At 43.4% G+C, this 24,865-nt stretch overlaps 1 protein-coding gene across 5 annotated transcripts in view; it reads left to right on the forward strand.

Annotated features, from left to right (window-relative positions):
* SLC24A2 (solute carrier family 24 member 2) overlaps positions 1-17,797 on the forward strand; it is an 88,066-nt gene extending 70,269 nt beyond the window's left edge. For all 5 annotated transcript variants that reach the window (XM_080987811.1, XM_080987810.1, XM_080987807.1 and 2 more), the window contains 4 exons: positions 4,125-4,253; positions 7,797-7,886; positions 8,885-9,051; positions 10,283-17,797. In XM_080987811.1, coding sequence (XP_080843937.1) covers positions 4,125-4,253; positions 7,797-7,886; positions 8,885-9,051; positions 10,283-10,532 — 636 coding nt within the window. In that variant the 3' untranslated portion in view covers positions 10,533-17,797. The remainder of the gene's footprint in view (positions 1-4,124; positions 4,254-7,796; positions 7,887-8,884; positions 9,052-10,282) is intronic.
* Positions 17,798-24,865: the final 7,068 nt, after the last annotated feature.

Below are 24,865 nucleotides of genomic sequence, written 5' to 3' on the forward strand. Positions count from 1 at the left end.
AACCTTGCCAAGATGACACAGCTGCCCAATGGCAGGTGCTGAACTACTTGTTACACTACTTAACTCAGGCCAAGAAAATCTTGCAAGCCTGTTCCTCATAGCTTCTACTAATCTGAGAGGAGTGTACTTTGCAACCATTTATATTTCATAGAGTAGCAATGCACTCTATTTCATTTCCGATAAACAAAAGCTACCACTCGCTTTCCAAAGAAAAGGCCATGTATTACTGTATATTTTCTTGCTGCTAGCATTAGAATGTTATGTTCTATAGCTTGGCACTGAGTATGTTTGATTTTAAAAAAGGCCAAAAGTACTACAGGAGCCGCTCACTGAAAAAATGAGGCTGCCCTATGGAAGATCATCCAGAAATTTTATATACCTTTTAAAAGCACCATTCCCCTGTTAGATAAGCAGTTAAGCAAGTTCAGCTGTAATTGTTCTAACCTGTGACTTCCCTAAAAATAACATTCACTTTCACATTAACATCTCCTCCCACTCAGACGTGTTCCTTTTTTAACAGTTTCTATGGAAACCAAATCAGAAATATATATATATATATGCGCGCATGCCTGCCATGGCAAAGACAACTTCTAGTGAAAAGGGGCAAACTTAAGTCCATATTGTTTTCTCTGTGATTAGTAAACAGCTTTATTGAATGACTGTGGCAAAGTGGGTTTTGCTTGATACATCAGAGAGATAACACAGGATTTACTCATTTCAGGAAAAGTTCCTCTCTGGAGTGTTTTGTCTCCTTGCAATGCATACTGGGCCACTTTTGTCAAAATAGCTTGACTTTTAACTATGAATAGTTGGCCATTTCTCCCTATCCCATTATTCCTTGGGATCACTGAATGTTTCTAACAAGATAAACAGTTTTTGGGGGAGTGAAGAGTGAGAACATGCATTTAGATGGTGTGGTTCTGTAGAATTATATCTCTTCAACTCATGGGTTGCAGTTCTGCTCCTAAGGTGTATCACATCTGTGTCATCAGCACTGCAACCATTGGTCATTTAAAGTTTTTTAAGGAGAATGAACAGACAGAAGCAGAGCAAAGGTGAATCACATTACTCCAAAACATGGTTAATACCAACAAAGTAGGCAAGGAGTGAATTATCACAGGAAAGGCTGGGAGCAGTAGACCATCTCAACTTTACAAACCAGTATAATTACAGAGACTTTGGTAAAGGTAAAGGTAAAGGGACCCCTGACCATTAGGTCCAGTCGTGACCGACTCTGGGGTTGTGGCGCTCATCTCGCTTTATTGGCCGAGGGAGCCGGCGTACAGCTTCCGGTTCATGTGGCCAGCATGACTAAGCCGCTTCTGACGAACCAGAGCAGCGCACGGAAACGCCATTTACCTTCCCGCTGGAGCGGTACCTATTTATCTACTTGCACTTTGATGTGCTTTTGAACTGCTAGGTTGGCAGGAGCAGGGACCGAGCAACGGGAGCTCACCCCGTCGCGGGGATTCGAACCTTCTGATCAGCAAGTCCTAGGCTCTGTGATTTAACCCACAGCGCCACCTGCGTCCCTTACTTTGGTACTGGACTTTGGTACTGGACTTTAATTTCCCTTTGCTGGGTTGATCTACACAAGCAATTTTTGACTGCTTTTGGGTGGCCCCTGCTCCTCTAATAGTTGTGTAGCAGAGAGTGAGACTTGTCATCATCATCACTTTTAATTTGTATACTGCCTTTCTATCTTACAATACTCAAGGCGGTTTACAAGCTGAAGAAACAAAGAATGTGCACCTTACAACAATCTAATGCAATACAAAAATGTGATAATGAAACAGCTTTAAAATAGCAATCTACATCAAATAAAGTAACATTCAACAATCATTAGAATAGTATAGAATTATAATATCAGCATATAAAAATTAAACAGAAACCCGATTGCAATAAATAATTTCGAATAAATAAACAATTGCAATAAATAATTTCGAAACTACAATCAATAAAACAACGGCAAGCCACAGTGCATAAAATAATACAATACAAATTGAGAAGCAAAGACTGGAGGGTGGGGCAAGGCAGGTGGAAGGCAAATTGCATCAGCTGAAAATCCCTCTTCTGCAGAACTATTAATGGTTCAGGAGCCCTGTCCTCATTTTCCACTGGCCAGCCAGACTGTGAGCTCAGATCACTGGCAAGCAACCAGTTCTGAGAGTAACCTCACGCAGATCACAGTCTCCGCGCAGGTGATTGACGCCTGTGGCAGCTAAGCCAGTTTCCCCCATAGTTCATTCAGCATTGGCAAGGTGAAGGAATAGCTTACGCAACATGCAGAGTGCAAACATTCCACTTCAGGGGGAAATCGGAATGGTGCATTACGGCAAAAATTCACTTACAAAAATATTGGAGCCTATGAGGTTAACATGATGAAACAGCAACTAGACCTGCCTGAAAACAATTTGGAATAGGCTCCTTCGGGAGATTGTAGACTCTTCTTCCTTGGAGGTCTTCAGGCAGAGGTTGGGTGGCCATCTGTCAGGGCTGCTTTAGCTGAGATTCCTGCATTGCGGTGCGTCAGACTAGATGATTCTCGGGGTCCCTTCCAATTGCACAGTTTGGTTATTTTATGCATAGTAAGGTAAACAGTGTTTCCGTGCGCTGCTCTGGTTCACCAGAAGCGGCTTTGTCATGCTGGCCACATGACCTGGAACCTGTCTGCAGACAAACGCCGGCTCCCTTGGCCAATAAAGCGAGATGAGCTCCGCAACCCCAGAGTCGGTCACGACTGGACCTAATGGTCAGGGGTCCCTTTAACTTTACCTTTTTAACTGAGTCACGCTGCTTCAAAATTGCAGCAAAGCTACTCGGTTCAGCAGGGCTGTTGCAAACTGCTGCTGCTAATACAGGAAGACGGCAACATCACGGTCAACAACAACAACAACAATTTAATATTTATACTCCGCCCATGTGGCTGGGTTTCCCCAGCCACTCTGGGTGGCTTCCAACAAAACACTAAAATACAATAACCTATTAAACATTAAAAGCTTCCCTAAACAGGGCTGCCTTCAGATGTCTTCTGAAAGTCTGGTAGTTGTTTTTCTCTTTGACATCTGGTGGGAGGGCATTACACGGGGTGGGTGCCACTACTGAGAAGGCCCTCTGTCTGGTTCCCTGTAACTTGACTTCTCGCAGTGAGGGAACCACCAGAAGGCCCTCGGCGCTGGACCTCAGTGTCCGGGCTGAACAATGGGGATGGAGATGCTCCTTCAGGTATACTGGACTGAGGCCATTTAGGGCTTTAAAGGTCAGCACCAACACTTTGAATTGTGCTTGGAAACGTACTGGGAGCCAGTTTAAAGCAAGACTATTATGGACCAAAACACATGTTAAAGTATATCCTAATTGGGATTTAGCATTTCTGTAGCCTGTACAGGAATCCCATTTTCCCCATCATTAAAACCATTGCAGAGTTGTTTAGATTAAGAAATATTAAGTAGGTGCAAGGTTTTTACGGCTGCATTGTAATTGATTCTCCTATCCGAACATTCTACGTAGTGAATAGCCTCTAGGCTAGAAAATGAGTTTTCACAGTACAGGTGGTCCCCCCCCCCCAATCCTTTGTGAGCACATGCAACATTGAATGGGCTCTGCACTATAGAACACAGAATCACACATTCTGGGCACATGCTCCATTTTTTCAAAGCACATTTTTAGCCCTTATTGCTGAACATGAATGGGAAATGTTTGGTGAATGTTCAGGACCTGGATGGGAAAGAGGAGGGAGAAATTTTGATTATTCAGTGCTCTGTCAAGTTTTTTGCTGCTCCCCATTACTTGCAGAAGCAAAGCAAATTCAGTGAAATAAGTTTCTGCTTCTTTGCCATCCAAAATCTGGGTTATATAATATTGCAAAAAAAAAGTTTTGTTTTGTTTTGTTTTTTAAAAAGGAAATTCAGTGAAAAGTGTATATAGTTTGGACCCAAGACTGATTTGTAACTGTTACCTTTCTTATATCACAAGATGCTAAAACTTGTATAGCTTTTATGCTGGTATTATTATTATTTACCACCCTTTATCTGAAAATCCCAGGGCGGTGTGCAACATAAAAAGCACAACTTTCCGTTTTGCAGCCAAATTAACATTATTGCAATTTCTCTCCCTTGTAACAGGAAGAGGAGGATGAAGATCAGCCCCTCAGCCTGGCCTGGCCCGACACGCCCCGCAAACAACTCACCTATCTGGCTATTCTCCCCATCGTTTTCCCATTATGGGCTACCCTGCCTGACGTCAGAAACCCTGTAAGCAGTGCAATGATTATTCCCTTTTTGTATAGGATTTGAAATATTGGGTATTGTCAGGGAACTGCCATCAGCTCAGAGGCGAGAGGGGGAAGGGCAGCTGGATTGCAGAGAGCCTCCAAAGATCGTGGGAAGCAGCACCTCCTCAGCGGAGGAAGGAAGCCCCGCCTCTAGTGGAGAGGAGCTTCAGGGCTCGGAGGATGCAAGGCAGTGCCAGGACACCTTGCCTGAGCAAAGCAGGGAGGAGGGAGGTCCTCTTTTACCCAAGCCTTCCCTGCGCAGTAGGCTTTCGTGCAGAGAGGGGAGGCGTTGGCTGGGGGTCAAGACACTACTCTGCTGGGGAAAGTTTAAGGACCGCCCACTCTCAGATTCTGCTAGTGAGTGAGCAAGACATGGAATAGAGGCGTTCTGCATTGCAAATGTTTTGCTCCAATAATAAAGCCTTTGAAAAGACCAGTGAGGGACCTTGCCTGATCGCTCTTGAGCAACCACACCGATAGGCATAACAGGTATCTTAAGTAGCAGATCTTCTCAAGAAGTGTACGGTTGTTAGGGCTCTGTAACTAAGTTCACGATCCCTTTGCCTCCGTTAAATTTCCTGGTGGAGAAAATACCCGGCAAGAGTTGCTGCGGGAAATGACATTTGGTTTGAGCCGTTCTTAACCTGGCAGACAATAGCTGTGAATATATTGCCATTTACCTATGTAAATATTTAATGGCAACCTATAAAATACGGCATGAATAGTCCTTTCATGTGGATCCCTGTGGCTGTTTCTTTAGATGTCTATTATCAGTACATATGCATAAGAAATAGTCCCCCTTGGATTCTGCAGGCGCCCAACAGTTTGTATATCCTTCAGTCCTCTCTTCTGCAGAAGTTTCTGCATTCATTTGGATAAAGTATTTTCCATAATAGAATCAAGGGAGCACACCAGTTCTTTCCTGGAAAGAAATTCCGTTTTTTGTTTTTTGTTTTTAATTTCAGTGGAGCTTCCTTCCATGCAAATATAAAAAGCTTCACAGCCTAAGATTGTGCATGTTTCGTTTCTCACCTTTAGAGCCAAGCAGCCTGCCCCTCCCAAGTGAAGTTGTAGCCCCTCCATTTACTATTTTGTATTTCCTTCAGTGGGACGCGGGTGGCGCTGTGGTTCGAATCCCCGCAACGGGGTGAGCTCCCGTTTCTCGGTCTCTGCTCCTGCCAACCTAGCAGTTCAAAAGCACATCAAAGTGCAAGTAGATAAATAGGTACCCTTCCGGCGGGAAGGTAAACGGTGTTTCCATGTGCCACTCTGGTTCGCCAGAAGCGGCTTAGTCATGCTAACCACATGACCCGGAAGCTGTACGCCGGCTCCTTCAACCAATAAAGCGGGATGAGCACCGCAACCCCAGAGTCAGTCCTGACTGTACCTAATGGTCAGGGATCCCTTTACCTTTAGGCTTTAACACCTTTGTAGCATGCGCAAATGAGCAACAAGGCAACTGGTTGCACCATCATACAGCGTAGACCAGGCATGTCCAAAGTCCATTTTGGAGGCCTAATCCAGCCTGCCGGTCGGTTTAATCTGGCCCCTGTGGTAGTTTATTTCCTGAGGTAAAATCCTAAAAAAAACAAAAGCTCAACGACTTTGAGGGGAAATCATAAAAAAGCTCAACAACTTCAGTCCTTAAAAAAAGCCACGGTCCGTCATTTCATCAAAACTGGCCCTCTGTGAAAAGAGTTTGGACACAACTGTAGACAGATTAAACACTTAAAGAGAAATTCTCTTGGAAAGTCAGGGCCAGTGCAAACCACCTGGGGTTGAGGAATGTACTAACTCTGATTCAAATGATGTCCCTTTCCACCTTTTGTTGTTGTTGTTGTTGTTGTTGTTGTTGTTGTTATTCTCAAAACCTATTTGGGCACGTTTTCCAAAGAAATCTTAATTAATTCACGTATTTCTAGCAATGGATTCGTGCTGCTCATAGGAATATGCTTTAAGGAACAACTCGTTTGTTTTATCAAAAGTTATTTGGTAGTAATAATGACTGTCACCCAGTTAAAGAAATCTTAGTCCATTATGGATTGGCTTTAATCAAACTGGTAATTCATTCTTCATGCTTTGGGGGACGTGGGTGTATTTTCACAAGTGATACCATTGTAGGAGAGGCATTACCTCCCGTGAAGAATAAATGTATCTTCTTTGATGGTGCCTATCATCTGTAGCTGCGCTGTATTCAAAAGCTCGCTAGGCAGCACATTTTAATAATGTTAATTATTTTTCTGCACGTACTTACACAAAAGCACTTAGAGTTAAAATAATTAACATTATTAAAATGTGCTGCCTGATTATTTGGGGAGCTTTTGAATTGATTAACCTAATGTTTAAAGGTTGTCGCTCTAGTTTTAATGTATTGCACTTCATAATTTAAGAGCTGAAATGTGCATCAAGGAAATCTAAATTGCTCAGATGAAGCACTGCATATCAGCTGCACTGAGCCAGCTAATCTTCCTTCAAGTTGCTGAATCCAATTGGTGTTGTCAGGGTGGAAATTGGATATTTGCTTTATAAAAAAATACTTGTCAGCATGTCCTATTGCCATGACGGCAGGAAAGATGGCTAGTAATAAAGAAGTTGCTAGGTTCTTTCCAATACGCATTACAAAAAAAGTCATGCATTTCTTCTGGAAGGAAATGTTCAGACGGGAAATAGCCGATGGATTGTTGTTGTTTAGTCATTTAGTCATGTCCGACTCTTCGTGACCCCATGGACCAGATCACGCCAGGCACTCCTGTCTTCCACTGCCTCCCGCAGTTTGGTCAAACTCATGCTGGTAGCTTTGAGAACACTATCCAACCATCTCATCCTCTGTTGTCCCCTTCTCCTTGTGCCCTCCATCTTTCCCAACACCAGGGTCTTTTCCAGGGAGTCTTCTCTTCTCATGAGGTGGCCAAAGTACTGGAGTCTCAGCTTCAGGATCTGTCCTTCCAGTGAGCACTCAGGGCTGAGTTCCTCCAGAATGGATCGGTTTGATCTTCTTGCAGTCCATGGGACTCTCATGAGTCTCCTCCAGCACCATAATTCAAAAGCATCAATTCTTCAGCGATCAGCCTTCTTTATGGTCCAGCTCTCACTTCCATACATCACTACTGGGCAATAGCCGATGGATAGTTTCAACTAATCCTTTCAGAACCCTTTTGCCATGCCCTCTCTCACCTTAGAGATGCAAAGATCTTGTGGAAATGTGCTTCCAAGACACAGGGGCATTTCAAAACTAGAGGAGGGGGGTAACAACATTCAGCAAATTGCAAGGGCTGGCTCCTGGATGCATTAAGGATTAAATTGTGAAAAGGTTTATTACAGGAGCATTTCTTCTGATTATTTCTGTTTGCCTTGAGGGATTAAGTCAGAAGGATAAAAATGTGGTTGGGGTGGATTGGCCATGCACATAGAAGCAAAACAGATTATACATCTGGGTAAATTTCAGTAGAATGCCTCATTTTGTGGACTTTGGACTAAACTAGTAGCACCTCTACTTACTGTTCCCATTCTTTCTGTTTTTCAGAGCTCAAAGAAGTTTTTCCCCTTAACGTTTTTCGGATCGATCTCTTGGATAGCAGTATTTTCTTACCTAATGGTCTGGTGGGCACATCAAGTAAGTGAAAGATACGTCTCTGTTTTGTGTGTAACCCTTCCCGTCTGAAAATTTCACTATATCGCAAGCTAACTTAACTTGATACATCTAATGGCTTTTTTTACTCCGCTTCTGTACCTTGACGATACAACTAGTAGAGTGAGATGAAGCTTTGGATGTAAGGATGGGGGATAGAAGCTGTTTTTTATTTAGTACTGTTATTTAAGACCTTCCGGGGCAACTTAAAACAGGAAAGGGATATGGAGCTGAAGAACAATACCATAAAATAAGTAAAACAGCCATTTCAGCATAAAAACAGAACAGGGTACTGAAGAAACCCACCCTGGAAAAATAAAAAGGTCTTCAGCTGGTGCTGGAAAGATGCCAGACAAGTGGTGCCACAATCGAAAAGGCCCTGTATCCAATCACGGCCCTCTTCATTTGAAAAAGTGCTATAGATCTGGAGAAGAACCTCTGAGGATAATTTTTATATCCAAAAATATATCTATGGAGTTGGGGAGCTAAAATAGCACAGTGCTCAAAAGCAAAATCAGCAGCAGACCTAACAGCTTGAAGAATGCCAGACCAGCTAAGGGACCAGGTAACAAATGCTGAAAGCCCCTTGAAAGATAATCATGTTATTAGGTCAATAAGGAAAGCTCTCTTCATAGATCAGTTAAGACTAAATATGGACTCACCAAAGAGCAAAGGGAAGGTCTGCTTGCACATGTAAGCGTTCTTCCTCCTGGGGACGTCAGCCCTGAATTAAGCACACAGAGAGACTAGAGCAGGCATAGGCAAACTCGGCCCTCCAGATGTTTTGGGACTACAACTCCCATCATCCCTAGCTAACAGGACCAGTGGTCAAGGATGATGGGAACTGTAGTCCCAAAACATCTGGAGGGCCAAGTTTGCCTATGCCTGGGCTAGAGTATACTTCTCTACTCTGCTAAGTATAGTATGTTTTGCAAAGAAGTGTTTCTCGCTTCCACGATTTCAGCTTATTATTTTGTGTTTAGGTGGGAGAAACCATTGGCATCAGCGAAGAAATCATGGGTCTGACGATTTTAGCTGCTGGCACATCGATCCCTGACCTAATTACCAGTGTTATTGTGGCACGTAAAGGCCTGGGGGACATGGCGGTGTCCAGCTCTGTCGGAAGTAACATCTTTGACATCACTGTGGGGTAAGTACTGTTTTTCTTTTTTTTAAAAGCGGCAACACTCAATTTTAACTTAAGCCACAGATTGAAACTTTACACTACAGTTATTAGTTGCAGTTCTTGCTTGCTACTTTGGGGAAAAGATGTAAATTAGAAATACGAAACCTCAAGGGAAAAGTAGTTCACAGCCTGTGAAAGCTGCTCAAAGTTACTTCTCTTCATGGATTTGTTTATCATTTTTACCACTTAACATACTAAAAATTTCTTAAGAGGTTTACATAGGGGTGGTATTCATACATAAGGTAACAGGGGGTGGTATTCAAACTAAGTCTAAAGTAGACCCATTGAAAACAGTGAACCTGACTTTGTTAGGCACATTCATTTGAAAGGGTCTACTCTGAGTAAATTGAACACCAGTTAATAAAATGCTCTAAAATCTGGATTAAAAACAAGTTAAAATAAGACACAACTGCGTATCACAAATAAAACTGAGTGGTTTATATTAACGACCCAGCCATGCATAAAGGCATGTTAAATGTGACATTCTTACACCAGTTGGTGTTGGCTTTATCATATAGCTTTCACTGCCACCGTGTTGATGGTGTGGCAGAATGCACTTTTGCTGCCTTTGAGAATGGTGTGATGCTCAAGGTGACAGGAGTTGGTTCTCCTTTCAGTGGACCTCAGCCAGCAACCTCCTCGTCATCTTCTGGCGCAGAAAACCCTTTCCCCTTCTAATGCACTTGTTGTTGTTTAGTCGTTTAGTCGTGTCCGACTCTTCATGACCCCATGGACCAGAGCACGCCAGGCACTCCTGTCTTCCGCTGCCTCCCGCAGTTTGGTCAAACTCATGTTGGTAGCTTCGAGAACACTGTCCAACCATCTCATCCTCTGTCATCCTCTTCTCCTTGTGCCCTCCATCTTTCCCAACATCAGGGTCTTTTCCAGGGAGTCATCTCTTCTCATGAGGTGGCCAAAGTATTGGAGCCTCAGCTTCAGGATCTGTCCTTCCAGTGAGCACTCAGGGCTGATTTCCTTCAGAATGGAGAGGTTTGATCTTCTTGAAGTCCATGGGACTCTCAAGAGTCTCCTCCAGATTCTAATGCACTACCATTCTCCAAAGAAATGTTTCCGTGCTCCCTACTGATAGCCTTTCCAATGTCGCTTGTGAGCTAAATCACACTGTCTTCCAGTTGCTAGCAAAGCCTTTGCAAAAGCGTTTCCAATATTGTCTGCCTCTCTCTTCACCCAACAGCCTTCCTCTGCCATGGCTCCTCTATGCTGTGATCAACAATTTCGTCCCCGTGGCCGTGAGCAGCAACGGGCTCTTCTGCGCAATAGTCCTCCTTTTCATCATGCTGCTCTTCGTCATCCTCTCCATTGCGGCTTGCAAGTGGAGGATGAACAAATTCCTGGGCTTCACCATGTTTGGGCTTTACTTTGTGTTCCTGATCGTCAGCGTCCTTCTAGAAGACAGGATCATCGTGTGCCCTGTGTCTATTTGACAAGGAAGGAGGTGCCGCTTTCTTGAACAACATCCCCCCCATACACACACAAATTGCAAAAGCAAATGCCCAAACCAGAACCAGACAAGAACAAAGAAACAGTCTTGCAAGACAAGATAAGCAACGTCTTTGGAACCCTCTAATTTAAAACAGTGGGGAGAGAGAGAGCTGAAGTCATGAAGCGAGGCGTGGAGTAGTTCAGCTCATACAATTGCTGCCGCTGAACCGTGTTGTGGCTGCTTCAGAAACATGGTCTTGGAGAAGTCCCACTGCTTATCTGTTGGAGGTATTGTGCATGTATTTTATAACAATGTTAAGCTATTACGTATGCTACACCTAGGATCTGCTCCCATGCATCTTTCTCTCTCTACCTATATATTAACAAATACATGCTACACAGAGAGAGAGAGAGAGCGCAATATCTTATAAACATACAGGAAAATGCCGATATCCATCTTTGGGGAGATGCAATTCTCCTGTTTGGGATTTTATCTGTTCGTGTAATGTAACAGAAAGAGTTATCAGTACCCAGTGCTGTCAGCATGAAGCGAACGACAGACAAGAGACGATTCTCCGTGGATCGTGTGCTGTTCCGGTGCAGCTAGCACGTGACGTGGACACGGAGGCTCTGCAGGTTTGAGAAGCGTGCAGATGCTTAGAGCAGATCAGTAGACGTTGGGTTGATCCACACACACCCAGACTGTGAGAAATCAATAACCTTTATATGAGGCCAGTCAAGTTAAACAACAACAAAAAAGTTCGGATACTAGCATCTCCTGTATGTTCCTGCTTATCACAGCATTATAGCAAGCAACTATTATGTACATGTGTGAAAGAAGCACCACAGGTCGCATATCACAGAGGTTGTGCAATGCCTCTTATATAATACTTTACCAGTGGCGGAAGTTTGCATACTTAGGTGTGCAGCATCGGGGTCAAGCGATGTCCAAGCATGTGAGAACCAGCCTTTAATCCCCCAAAAAGATGCACCCTGGCTTGCTCTGGCTTCCTTAGAAGGATCTCTGCATTTTTGCTATTGTTCTTCAACTATATATATATATATATATATATATACATTAGCAGGACATCTTTGAGGTACTCACAGGTAAAACCCACACTTGAAGTGTGGACTCCCATCGCCCACAGCATTTACATAAAAATGTACCGCTACTAAGTAAATATACTCATTTTGGTAGTGCAGCAATACTGTAAGGATACAAAGTCATTTTAAATGCTGTTTCCATTAGTGCATTTGCCTTGTCACATGAAAGATGCTAGTGTGGCTTCCGTGTAGCTTTTTAAAATAGAATTTCAAAACTGCTCTATGATGGGGACAAGAACAGAAACGGATAAATCCCATAGGTTATTTCCTTTTGTTACCTGCACTGCTGTGCACACTTCCATGTTCCTTTTCTGCTAAAACTTTGGGGATGTTTGAGAAGGTAAATCATTTCTAGGGATGTGGAACTAAGCGGTTTGAAACCGTTTTCTGAAGTCGTTGAGAAATGTGAAAATCTAATTGGGACAGTGAACAATTAAAGTTTCATCCATCTCCTGTAGAAGCCCCAGGAAGAGGGACAGTAGCAAAGGAGAAGCAAAAGAGGTTTCATATTTACTAAGACTCAGCATTAAATAGAACAGCTGTAAAAAAACTTTTTTTAAAAAAACCAGCCCTTCCTTCTACAATAATCAGCACTTATCTGTGAAGCATCTTCTACCTTGTTAAAACTCATGCCATCTCAGTTCCGTGAGTGATTCATTACCAGTGTTCTTGATATCCTAGGTCACCCATGCACCATGGAAACATGATACTTAAGACCATATAACTGAGGACTCAGCAGATGTTGATGCTGAGCTTTCCTGTTCGTCTCACGCTTCCGCTTTCCTTTGTACTCTGTGTATTCATGCATCTGTACATAGCTATATTCATGCATAGCTATATCCAGGTAAATCACAGAACTCACAGAAAACAAGCCTAGATATTAGCCTAGGCATATTAAAACAAAAGTGGTGGAAAGCGAGATAACACGTGAAAGCAAGAAAATAAGCCGCCCCCCACCAAATACTAGCAACATAACTGCTGTTCCTTTCTTGTTTCTAAGCTGCTACAGCATCTTCCTGGGCAAACCTTTGTTTGTTGTTGTTTCCTGGAACATCCCTGGTGCCATTTTGAGGCCCTGTTTGTTCATTGTGCCCTTTGGGGTTGCATACAGGGCTGGGCTTGATACTGACACACATACCACTATGTTGTAAATTCTGTGCATGTTCCTTGAGGTTTACTCCAGCTTCTAGAATCTAGCAGGGCTTTCTGCCATCTCACAGGATTGCAGCCAAAGTTAATATCCGTACGTTGTGTTAAAATACATGGGCTAGGATTCAAAGATCTGTTCGCCCCTAAAGAGGGAGCTTTGCACTTGTGTTTCACAAACATCTCTTCTGAAATGCAAATCGGTTGTGATAGGACACTGGGTGGGGAGGTTGTGGGGGAAGTCAGAGATTGCTCTGGAGGCATCTAAGCCCTTGGACATGCCCAAAGCACTTCTTTTTATCTTGGCCCTTTTTATCTTTGTTTGAAAAGTTAAAGTGTAATTTGTTCATGCCCATAGAACAGGCACATCCAACTTGCAAGAGACTGCGAACTACAGTTGTTGAGTTTTTTGGGGGGAGGGTGAGCTTTTGGGGGGGCGATCCACCATGATCAACCACAGACACCCCACGATCGACCGGTAGATCATGATCGACCAGTTGGACATGCCTGCCATAGCGGTCTTCAGCTTTCTTTTCAAAATGTCAGCTGTGAGGGCAGTTCCATCTATGGGCCGCTGTCACCAAGAACTCCCTATCTCATGTCACTGCCCTTCTGCCTTCTGCCATGGATGAAATGAAGAGCAGGGCATCTCCTGCCAATCATAATCCCTGGGTCGGTTGGCAGTGAGTAAGATGATCCTCAGATCCTTGAGTCCCGAGTCATTTAGAGCCTTTTATGCTAACAGCAAGTCTATAAGCTGGGTCTGTGGAAAAGCTGGTTGCAGTTCTTAAGCTGAACAATCCTTTGCATGATTAGCTGAGAAGAACTGCTTTTTCTCTTCTTTTGCAGTTCAGTAGCTTCACTTCTAAAGGTAATGATGAGGATGGCATGTACTAACTTGCTTGAGTTGGGTGGGCTGACAAAGCATCATAGATCATTTTTATCCAATAGCTGCTTGTAGCCTTTACTTGCAGATTCACACCTGCAATAAAGACATTGGGGGGGGGGAGAGAATATGCATTTTGGGGTAGGAAGAAACTGTACGGTACTTCATCTCTCAGGAATCAAAATCCACATTAAAATTGGAGCAGCTTCAGACGCAGGATTATGATTAAGGGTTTGGAATGCATGTCATAGGAAGAAAGGCCGCTGACTCAGAAGTAGGCTAGCTTTTCAAAAACACCATTTGGGGAGACAACTGTGCAGGAAGCTGTGGGGTGGGTGGTTCTGCAGAACAACACAGTGACATTTGGAGAGGGACAGAGAACCTTAGGAACAAACAGTTCCAACAAATGGCTGGAGCCTCCGTTTGGCAGAGATGCTCCTCGCAGAGTTCTGTGCTTTCCAGCGCTCGGTTTCCATGGCTTCAGCATTCCTAGTTGTTTGGAAAGTTAAAAGTGCAATATTAGGTTATTAGAACCTTGTAGCACAAATCATTGGCAGGTTACTTAACATCAGCACATGAAATGCAGCCACACATGTTTATTTGTGCCCCCATAACTATGTATTTACAAGACACAATGGGAAGAATAACCCCATCAGGGCCTAGACCACTGAAAGTGTAGACAATCTCAGTAACCAGAATGGAGGCTTAGTTTCCAACAGTAGGGCGTATGACTTCTCTTCTCTTAGTAACTCTTTGACCCTTCTCAGGAAAAAAAAAGAGAGGCAAATTAACATAATTAATTCCAGTTGCAGAATTCAGCTTTTCTTGGCGCAGGACTTGAATTCCTTGGGCGCTTAATTAAAATTTGTTTTTAGTGCAGAGTACACAACAGCCCAGATGCTATCTAATTCTGTGTAGTTATGAAACATCAGGCTGACTTCAGTTAACCCAGGACTTTGCCCAATACTTTCTTGGACATTTTAATATCAGTGAGATGACTGTATGCTTTTCAAAACTCCGTAGTCAGGTATGCCTGAGATCCTTTATAGATTACAGAAAGTAGTACTTCTCATAGATTAGGCTTGGTTGAACTTCACATCGCCATTGTAAAGGGCTGCAGTTCCTGCTTTGAGAAGCACCAGTGAGATTTAAGTGGTGCATTGCTCTTGATAGCTTTCTCTGCAAATTTCTGGTCCTTCTGCAGTTAAAAATAAAATGTCCCCTGAGTGCTTCAACTCCTGCTAGTTTAAACTAGTACCGACATTCCCATCAGAGCTGTAATACAAGTGAGGTTCTCCTTGCATGCAGACGGAAAAGCTTCTCTAGTGACGGTCACTTGAATGGATGTAGATGGCGATTTTGAATTAAGTTCGAAATGGTTAGGTGTTAGACGTTAAGTGCAGATTTCTCATGTACAGAAACACATTCAGCTTGCATGTAAAGCCCGTGGACCCCAATGGAATTTGCGCCCAAACATGCTTCAGGTTCATTTAAACACAAACACTTGGGCTGCAATCCTGTATCCACTTACCTGGAAGTGAGACCCGTGAGCCAGGCTTGACTAAAAACTTGCAGTAGCGGCGCTGGCACAGTTGTGGTTCCCTCTTCTCCCTCTGTGTGCATCTGCCACCGCCGCCACCCTGCAAACATCTGTGAAGTTTGGGAGAGCACAGCTGGCAAGAAGAACCTTTGTGCAGACCAGGCGACCGTAACAGTGCAACGTTGCATTCGGTGTGACTGAATAGACCTGTACAAGGTTGCACTGTTAGATGCAAACACTAGTAACAAGTAGATAAATAGGTTCCGCTGTGGCGGGAAGGTAAACTGTGTTTCCGTGCGCTCTGGTTTCCATCACGGTGTTCCGTTGTGCCAGAAGCAGTTTAGTCCTGCTGACCACATGACCCGGAAAGCAGTCTGTGAACAAACGCCGGCTCCCTCGGCCTGAAAGCGAGATGAGCGCTGCAACCCCATAGTCACCTTTGACTGGATCCAGCTATCCAGGGATCCTTTACCTTTACCTTTTACCTTTAGGGTTGCACTGTTAGATGCAAAAACTAAGTAACAGGAATGGGTGTCCGTAGGCTTATGTGGTTAACACCTTTGCAACCTGCCCTGCTGCCTCAACAAGGCATTCCAAGCTGCAGGCAGCGCTGAAACTCTGCAATATTTCTTAGCTATCCTCAAAAAGCCAGATAAGAAGCAGAACAAAGCAGCAGAACAAACCATTGTCAGACAGGAGCTTGCAGCGTCCCAAATCAACTGAAGGGCAACATGCACCAAACTATCCCACGAATGCCAATTAAGAATCTATGCACAGTATAGAAAAACCGACACCCTGTTATATAAATATAAATCGATCCAATTTTTTGTGTGAGAAGTGATGGGAAAAGAGTATCAAACTGAAAATAAAGTAACTGATCCCTGATGGAGATGGAATGCGTTCCATCTTTCAGGTGTACAGGGAATTCAACACGGTTGCCTGTGATGGCTTTCCCCCAATTAAATTCTTAAGGGGGTGCTGTAAGCGCTCCCTCTTTCCAATTGTTCTCCCCCTCCCCTTTGGAGACCTCAGCAATAACAAAATGTGAAGCTTTGCTTTGTTTCAGTCTGCCATAGACCCCTGAATTACCAGGGATGGGGGTGGCGCTGTGGTCTAAACCGCTGGGCCTCTTGGGCTTGCCGATCCGAGGGTCAGCAGTTTAAATCTGCGCAACGGGGTGAGCTCCCGTTGTTCTGTCCCAGCTCCTGCCAACCTAGCAGTTCGAAAGCACACCAGTGCAAGTAGATAAATAGGTACCACTGTGGCGGGAAGGTAAATTGTGTTTCCGTGCGCTCTGGTTTCCGTCACAGTGTCCTGTTGCACCAGAAGTGGTTTAGTCTTGCTGGCTACGTGACCCCGAAAGCTGTCTGGGGACAAATGCTGGCTCCCTTGGCCTGAAAGCAAGAAAGATGAGCGCCACAACCCCATAGTCGCCTTTGACTGGACTTAACAGTCCAGGGGTCTACCTTAGACCCCTGAAGAATCACGTCATTCTGATTTGAAAAAGCAAGTTGCTAACAGTACTGCAGAGGACCTCTGAAGGCTGCTGGTGTTCTGTAGATAGTGGCACTCAATGCAAATTGCATTTCTCTTTTAACAGGGAACATTGCCCACCAACCTAGGCAGCCTGCCTTACACAGTGTTAGACCATTGGTCCATTTAATTCAGTATTGTCTCTACTAGCTGGTTGCACCTTCTTCGAGTTTCTTCCCTAACCCTAACAAGAGATCCCAGGGATTGAACCTTCAACTTTATTCATACAAAGCAGATGTTCCGTGCAGTCCTTCTCCGGTGTAATTCCAAAAATTTGATTCTCCAAGGTCAGTTTACCACCTTGATAGCAACTTTTTTTGTTTTTAAGTTGATTTCAGAAATTAATATTGCAAAAGCCTCCAACGTCACATTTAGTCATTGCGGGAATGACCTGGAAAGCCGTACCTGTGTCGTTCCACTACTGCAGTTTGCAAATTACTTTCTCCAGAATAGATCTACATACGTCAGTAGAACTACTTCTGAATAAGTATCCTGTAAATTGCAGTTCAGTAACAAATTTGCACTTTCTCAAGATCAGCCATTGATTGTGAAAACATTGATAAAGCGTTATGAATGACAATCATATATTATTTTTTTAATAGAGTATTTTTTAAAAACCCCAAGCAAACAAACCCACATTTCCTTTGTTACTTAGGGGGGAGAGTATTGATTTCAAGCTGCTAATTATTTACTTATTTTAAAGAATTGTGTTTTGTTTTTTTAAAAAAAGAAATTAATATATGCAGGCCCAAAATAATAATTTATTTTTATGTGAATTTATTTATTGCTATTCCTTGAATGAAAATGGGACAAATGAATCAGTATTTTCTCTGTGAATAAAAAATTTGTACATAGTGTGAAAGCTCTTATTTGTACATAAGTGTTGCAGAAATATTATTCTGAATGTATTTCTTCACTATAAGTACTGAATTTTAATTATTGTGACTCGTGTACACTTTTCCACAGCTACTCTGTGTTCCTGTAACTCCTCATAAGGCACCTTGTGTAACTTAAAAATCATATAAGTGTGGAAATAAATGAACAAATTTAAAAAGTGAGTGACCTAAACGAGGCTGTGTTTTCTTTTTCTCCTTCAACTCTGCCTCCCAAAGAACCCTGGGAACCATAGTGTGTCCCGTACAGAGCTATAGTTCCAGCAAGCCTAACAAACCTTAGGCTTCTTCGGGCAGGGGAGTAATGTGTCTTCTTAAATATATAAACTTTATTTATAACTCTTTGCTGGAGGGAGTTTGGCACAAGGTTCCTGTTCTGGGTTCTGCCCCTGTACCGTTCATGACACAGCTCTCCCCCCCCCCCCCCCGAGATAGTTGTCATCACACCAAACACATCACCAAGATTTAAATTGGTACGTTTCCAATTATCGCTGTAGCAACTTCGGACCTAGATATTTTTAGATTAAATCTGCTTAGCAGCAAAGAAGTCATATGGTAGTCTCTCAGCAAGATGCTTTTCTGTTTTCTGAATCTAGTGGTCCCTCGAAAGTCCAGCAACGGTGCACATCTAGGTAGGCAAGGGGGTCTGGGTGCTCAAAGAGCTTGGCTTTCCCGCACTGCCCACTTCCTGCTGATGGCTTCAGCTAGTCAACAGTCAAATTACCTATCAAAATAGCTTATTAAGTGCAAGGCTGCTCTGGCACCCTTAAGCTTCTCTCGCGACTTGCAGCCTGCCCCACAAGGCTTCCTGCTAGAGGCTTTTCCTGGAAGCCTTAATGGAGGACAGGGGGCAGGTAGCAGACAGAAGGCAGAGCGTCTCAGCGAAGGAAATTTAGCCCCCCGAAAAAGCAGCCCTATCTCACCCAGATTAGCATTGGCAGGTGCCAGGATGAGTGCGCCGGACTCATGTGGGACTGTGCCAACACCTCTGTGTTTAGCAACAGGTGTGCTTATGGCGATCACACAGGGTCCCCAGACGTTTCACCATCTATTGATCCCTGTGCCACCACTTGATTTCTCGCTGCCACCACCCAGACCCTACCTGGTACAATACTGAGTCCAGTCAGGGTTAAATTGGAACATAAACTTCTGTTTATTTATTGCAGTTTAACAAGCGTGTGGTTTCATAAACGGTATCGGTCAATTACAATCATGGGATGCCTATCCAGACCTATAACTTCCACTACCTGATCTCACTCACTAAACCACCTCTCAGATATTTACTTGTCTTCCTAGCTCCTAACTGTTCCTGACTCAACTTATTTCGCTACACTAACTCAACCTACCCACAGGCTCTATCCCAATTCACTCCCACTCCAACCAACCACCCAACTCCCAACGAACTCCCCTTTCGCCCCTCCCAGAGCTGGTTTTATAGTCCCTCTGACTCCACCCCCGGGTTCTGATTGGGTAACTTGTTTAACTAATTCACCTCCAGCACTCTCATATGTTAACGTCACAGTGTTCAAGAGCACATGCAGGAAATCTGGTGATTTAAAGTCGGCAGTGTGACATGATGGCAACTCATAGCAGGAATTGAAGCATTTCGCAAGAGGTTGTAAGGGGGAGGGAAGTAGTTCTGGGGGGAGGCATTGACTAAGGAAGAGGGCTACAGCTTCCTTGTAAGACTTGTAAGACTTGTACAGCACAGGGTTAATTAGCTCCTTTGCCAATTTCAGTCTCGTGCCTGCATCAGTTACTGTACAAAAATTGACGTGCAATTATTACAAAGACAAGGGTTTGTTTTTTAAAAAAAGAGCTGAGCTAAGAGATGATAGTGTTGTTTCCAGCTTCTTAACAATTTCAGCAAATGTGTTTTGTCAATTTTTACATGTTCGATAGTACATTCCCTGGCAAACTCTACTGTCGTGTTCCTTAGCACCCGTTCTTGCAGCTACAAGTGTTAAAAACAAACAAAAATATGTATATGGTGGGTCCTAAAAATAAAGTGTCAAAAACCAAGGTAAAAAGGTACATATTCAGCAAACATATTGTCCATTCAAGGCCTGTGATATGAGGAGAGTATTTGAGGGGGCCCGACGAGCATGTGAATCAACCCAGGCAGGAAGAACTTTCCTCTCTTTGCGATCAGTTGTTCCAAACACTTGAATCAACTCACTGGTGGGACACACAGACTATGCACAGAGTCATAAGCCTTAACCATATATAGAGAATTCTAGAACTGTAGAGTTGGAAGGGACTATGAGGAATTTTTTTGCCCCATGTGGGACTCAAACCCACAACCCTGAGATTAAGAGCCTCATGCTCTGCCCGCTGAGCTATCCTACCAGAATATGCGCCAACAGTGTTAGAAAGAAAGAAAGAAAGAAAGAAAGAAAGAAAGAAAGAAAGAAAGCATTGGGGGAATGAGATGGTGGTGTGCCAAGATTTGGGGGTCGGGGGGAATACATAGCACAGGACCTAGTCTCGTTTGAAGCTTGGCGTTTAAATAAAATAGATAAAGCAATTCGGTTGCTATGCACCCAAGTAGCAAATAAGGCATTCATCATTTAAGTGGGACTAAAGACGGAAATGATTGATGGGTTCAGGCAAGTAGGAAAATAAGTGAGCAAATTATGTAAGAGATTACACACAGAAGTAGCAGTGCCATTCTATGTACGTCTACTCTGAAGCAAGTCACGCGGGGGTCATTTTGACTTACTCCCACACAACATAGGCTCTATGGACTTAAATGGCTAATGGACAGACAGGAACGGCAATCCCCTGGGAGCAGATCTCACTGAACACAGCTGGACTTGCTTCTGAGTAGACATACCTAATATTTCACTGTAAAGGCTTTACTGTCGCAACGAACTTTAGCATCCACTTGCGTAATTTACAGAAGTGTCTCCTTGGTGCAAAATGGACCAGAAATTACTTGGTGCTAAGTCTGTGTAGCGCAATTGCGGGTGGCGCTGTGGGTTAAACCACAGAGCCTAGGACTTGCCGATCAATTCCCGTGGTTCGAATTCCCGTGACGGGGTGAGCTCCCGTTGCTCGGTCCCTGCTCCTGCCAACCTAGCAGTTCGAAAGCACGTCAAAGTGCAAGTAGATAAATAGGTACCGCTACAGTGGGAAGGTAAACGGCGTTTCCGTGCGCTGCTCTGCTTCGCCAGAAGCGGCTTAGTCATGCTGGCCACATGACCCAGAAGCTGTACGCCGGCTCCCTCGGCCAGTAAAGTGAGATGAGTGCCACACGACTGAACCTAATGGTCAGGGGTCCCTTTACCTTTACCTTTAAGTCTGTAATTGCCAGTTACAAATCACAGCGTCCGACTCTGCTGGTTTTTACATTCTTTGGGCTGCGGACACAGTTTGACGTTCCCCCTTCTGACTGAGCGGCTCTGTGAAGTCTCCCACCACATTGGGCAAATAAGCTTTTTCCATTCTAAAGCTACGGTTTCGTTTGCGAGGAAATCCATCTACACCTGTCAGTCACAATTTAGGAAACAGCACAGGCTGAGATAACAGCACTGAGAACTGGGAGGACTGCAGATGGAGCTGCCCTCTCTGACTGGCTAAGCAAGGTCTGAGGTAAAGCTTGTTTCATTAACTCAGAGCCCTCTTTCTCACGCACAGCCGCCGCGCACAGGGAGAAGCCATGTGCCGTCCACCTTGTGAGCGGCTCTTGCATGGAGCCGGACATCTCTCAGTGGCAGGAACCTGATGCAAGCGTCTTTATATATCCTTAAACCTCTTACCAGTGCACCTTTCTTGGACGAGGGCAGCTCTGCGCAAGGTACAGAATGGGCTGGCGCTTCTGATGAAAGGTAGTGGAAGAGTTATGGACTGCCACAGAACCACTGAAAGCAAGGCAGACAAAAACATACATATACACAGAGAACAAGTCTTCCAGTTCCTTAATTAAGTAATTAATTTATTTTATTTTATAATATTTATTAAATTTCATCAATAGACATAAGAAAAAAGAAAATATACAACAACACAATTGAAAAGTGAAAAAGAAGAAGAAAAAATAGCAAACAAGATACCTAAACAGAAAAAAAAATCAATTAATTCATTAAAATGCATTTTCATAAACATTTTGGTTGACTTCCTCTAATCTCCTCCATCTGAATTTCCTCTTAATTTGAATGTAGCAGTTTCCAATATCATTATTTCATAAAACAATATTACAGTCATGTTCCAATTTCTTTACCTTTCTTATAATACATTTTCTTATTTATATATTTAAATCTAATTTAATCCTAGGCCTGATTGGTTCTTTCAAGTGATTACATATCTTTAATATTAGAATATTTGTTCAAATAGTCTTTAAATTTCTTCCAGTCTTCTTGGTATTCCTCTTCTTTCTGGTCGCGGATTCTCCCGGTGAGATCAGCCAGCTCCATAAATTCCATCATCTTCATCTGCCATTCTTCTACCGTTGGTAATTCTTGTGTTTCCCATTTTCTGGCTATTAAAATCCTAGCAGCAATTAAGTAATTAATTTAATGCAGGCCTGCAATATTTAAGCGGCAGTTACAATGCTTAGTTGAAGAATCAGATTTTTTATTATTATTTTTAAGTGTCCCTAATTAATTGGGCAATGGACCTTTAAAACACTGGTCTTTTTTTTATCACAAGCACTTGCAAGAGGTGCCCCAATGTTTTTTGGCGCAGGGGAACCTTTAAGACGTCAAAGAAACTGTCGTGGGTAGTTTCACAGGAGGAAAAATTGGCAGTGCTCAGTCAGGACCACTGCCCCAAACAAGTAAAACACCTAAGCACACCCCAAAACAATAGAAAAGGGCAGGGGTCCCCCAAAGCGGGTAAGCCTTTCAGCAACAAAAAATAAATGAAAAAACAAACCCAAATGGGAAGGGAGCCACGTTGGTCCCAGGTAAATCTACCCTGGTGGTCCTAGATGAGCGGCATAGGTGCAAACTCCTATTGGCTCAGCTGTTTTGCAGCCTCCCCCCAAAAATTTTGGTATGTTGTCATCATCACAGGTAAGGGTGACTAACTTTGGGTTCAATCAAGAGGGCTACATTGGCTCAGGCAAGGGGGGTCCTTCCTTGATTTCTGCCCACTGTGACTTACAGCTAGAACTCCTCACAGCCTCAGGATCAGCTGGGGGCAGGTGGGGGGGCAGTAGGTCCAGGAAAGTCCCATGTCACAGCCATAGAATCATAAGAGCTGGAATTATTATTATTATTATTATTATTATTATTATTATTATTATTTATACCCCGCCCATCTGGCTGAGTTTCCCCAGCCACTCTGGGTGGCTTCCAATCGAGTGTTAAAAACAATACAGCATTAAATATTAAAAACTTCCCTAAACAGGGCTGCCTTCAGATGTCTTCTAAAAGTCAGATAGTTGTTTATTTCCTTGACATTTGATGGGAGGGTGTTCCACAGGGTGGGCGCCACTACTGAGAAGGCCTTCTGTCTGATTCCCTGTAACCTCACTTCTCGCAATGAGGGAACCGCCAGAAGGCCCTCAGAGCTGGACCTCAGTGTCCAGGCTGAGGGACACAGAGCGTCAGAGTGTCATCTTGACCACACACACACACACCCCTCGCAATGCAAGCATACCTTAATGAATTTCAAGTAACAGAGGCAGATATTTTTAAAAGAAAAATGGTTCCACTGCTTTGCTATGGAGAAACCTCTTTGTGACATGCTGCCAAGTTTCTGCAGAGTTTCTCGCCTGCATTAAGTTCACACTGTTAGGTCAATGCTGCCCCCGTGTGGAACTAGATGCCACAGTGAGAGATTTCCCCCAATTCTCTCCGATAAGAGATACAGCGGTACCTTGGTTCTCAAATGCCTTGGTACTCAAACAACTTGGAACCCAAACACTGCAAACCCGGAAGTGTTCCAGTTTGCGAATGTTTTTCGGAAGCCGAACATGCTCCGTTTTGAGTGCCACACTTCCAATTTGAGTGTTACGCTGAGGTCTGTCTGTATTTGTTATTTATTTATTTATTATTATTTTTTTGTGACTGTGGAACCCGGTTCAGCTACTGATTGATTGTGCATGGTTTATTGCTTTCATTGTATGGATCAATGGTCTCGTTAGACAATAAAGTTCATGTTAAATTGCTGTTTTAAGGGTTGTTTTTAGAAGTCTGGAAGGGATTAATCCGTTTTGCATTACTTTCTATGCGAAAGCGTGCCTTGGTTTTGGAACGCTTTGGTTTTGGAACGGAATTTCCAGAACGGATTAAGTTTGAGAACCAAGGGACCACTGTACTTCATAAAGGAAATCATATCCTCCAGCATTTCTCCAATGAAAATAAGGATGTGCTAAGTAAGGAAAATCAGAAATTGGAGTGGCTTCTGTAAATTCAGGACTGTCCCTGGAAAATAGGGACACTTTGAGGGTCTGGGAAAGCCAAATAAATTTGTGAAACTGTAATCTCTCCCCCCTCCCATTTTATTCTGTGTGTGTGTGTGTGTGTGTGTGTGTGTGTGTGTGTGTGATGTTTGCCCTGTTATTAATACATTTATACTAGCCAGAATCCAAAGAACACAAGTGCTTCTCATGCATCCAAAAGGCCTTTAGAGTTGTGATGTTCAAAGAGCAACTTTCCTTACCCTATGACAAAATGGCTTTGGGAACTGAGACGGGTTAACAACCACCACCAGTTGCAATATGGAGGAAAGAGTGTCATGTCACCCGAAGAGGGGGGAAATGCCCAAGCCTTTGAGCTCTTAAGAGCCCACCTGGAGAAAATAAGGCCAAGGTAAAAACAGAGCTGCTCCGTGATCAAAAGATGCTTAATATCTTTTGTGGCACCTGCCCTGTGGAACGCCCTCCCACCAGATGTCAAAGAGAAAAATAACTACCAAACTTTTAGAAGACATCTGAAGGCAGCCCTGTTTAGGGAAGCTTTTAATGTTTAATAGGTTATTGTATTTTAGTGTTTTGTTGGAAGCCGCCCAGAGTGGCTGGGGGGACCCAGCCAGATGGGCGGGGTATAAATAAATTATTATTATTGTTATTATTATTATTGTTGTTGTTGTTGTTGCTATTCTGTTTGTACATTTCATGCACATTTTAGAATACTACCCATAGAGGATCTGTAAGCTTTGAAAGCAATTCAGAACTTAATACTGTGAAGACTACCCTCCTCCAGTATATTCTGCTTTTCTTCTTTTTCATGCACACACACACACACACAGAGAGACATTGTGCCTGGCCTCAGCTCACCTCAGACTGGC

Source organism: Podarcis pityusensis (genome assembly GCF_964106645.2).
Source record: "Podarcis pityusensis genome assembly, chromosome: 17".
Classification (NCBI taxonomy): Eukaryota; Metazoa; Chordata; class Lepidosauria; order Squamata; family Lacertidae; genus Podarcis; species Podarcis pityusensis.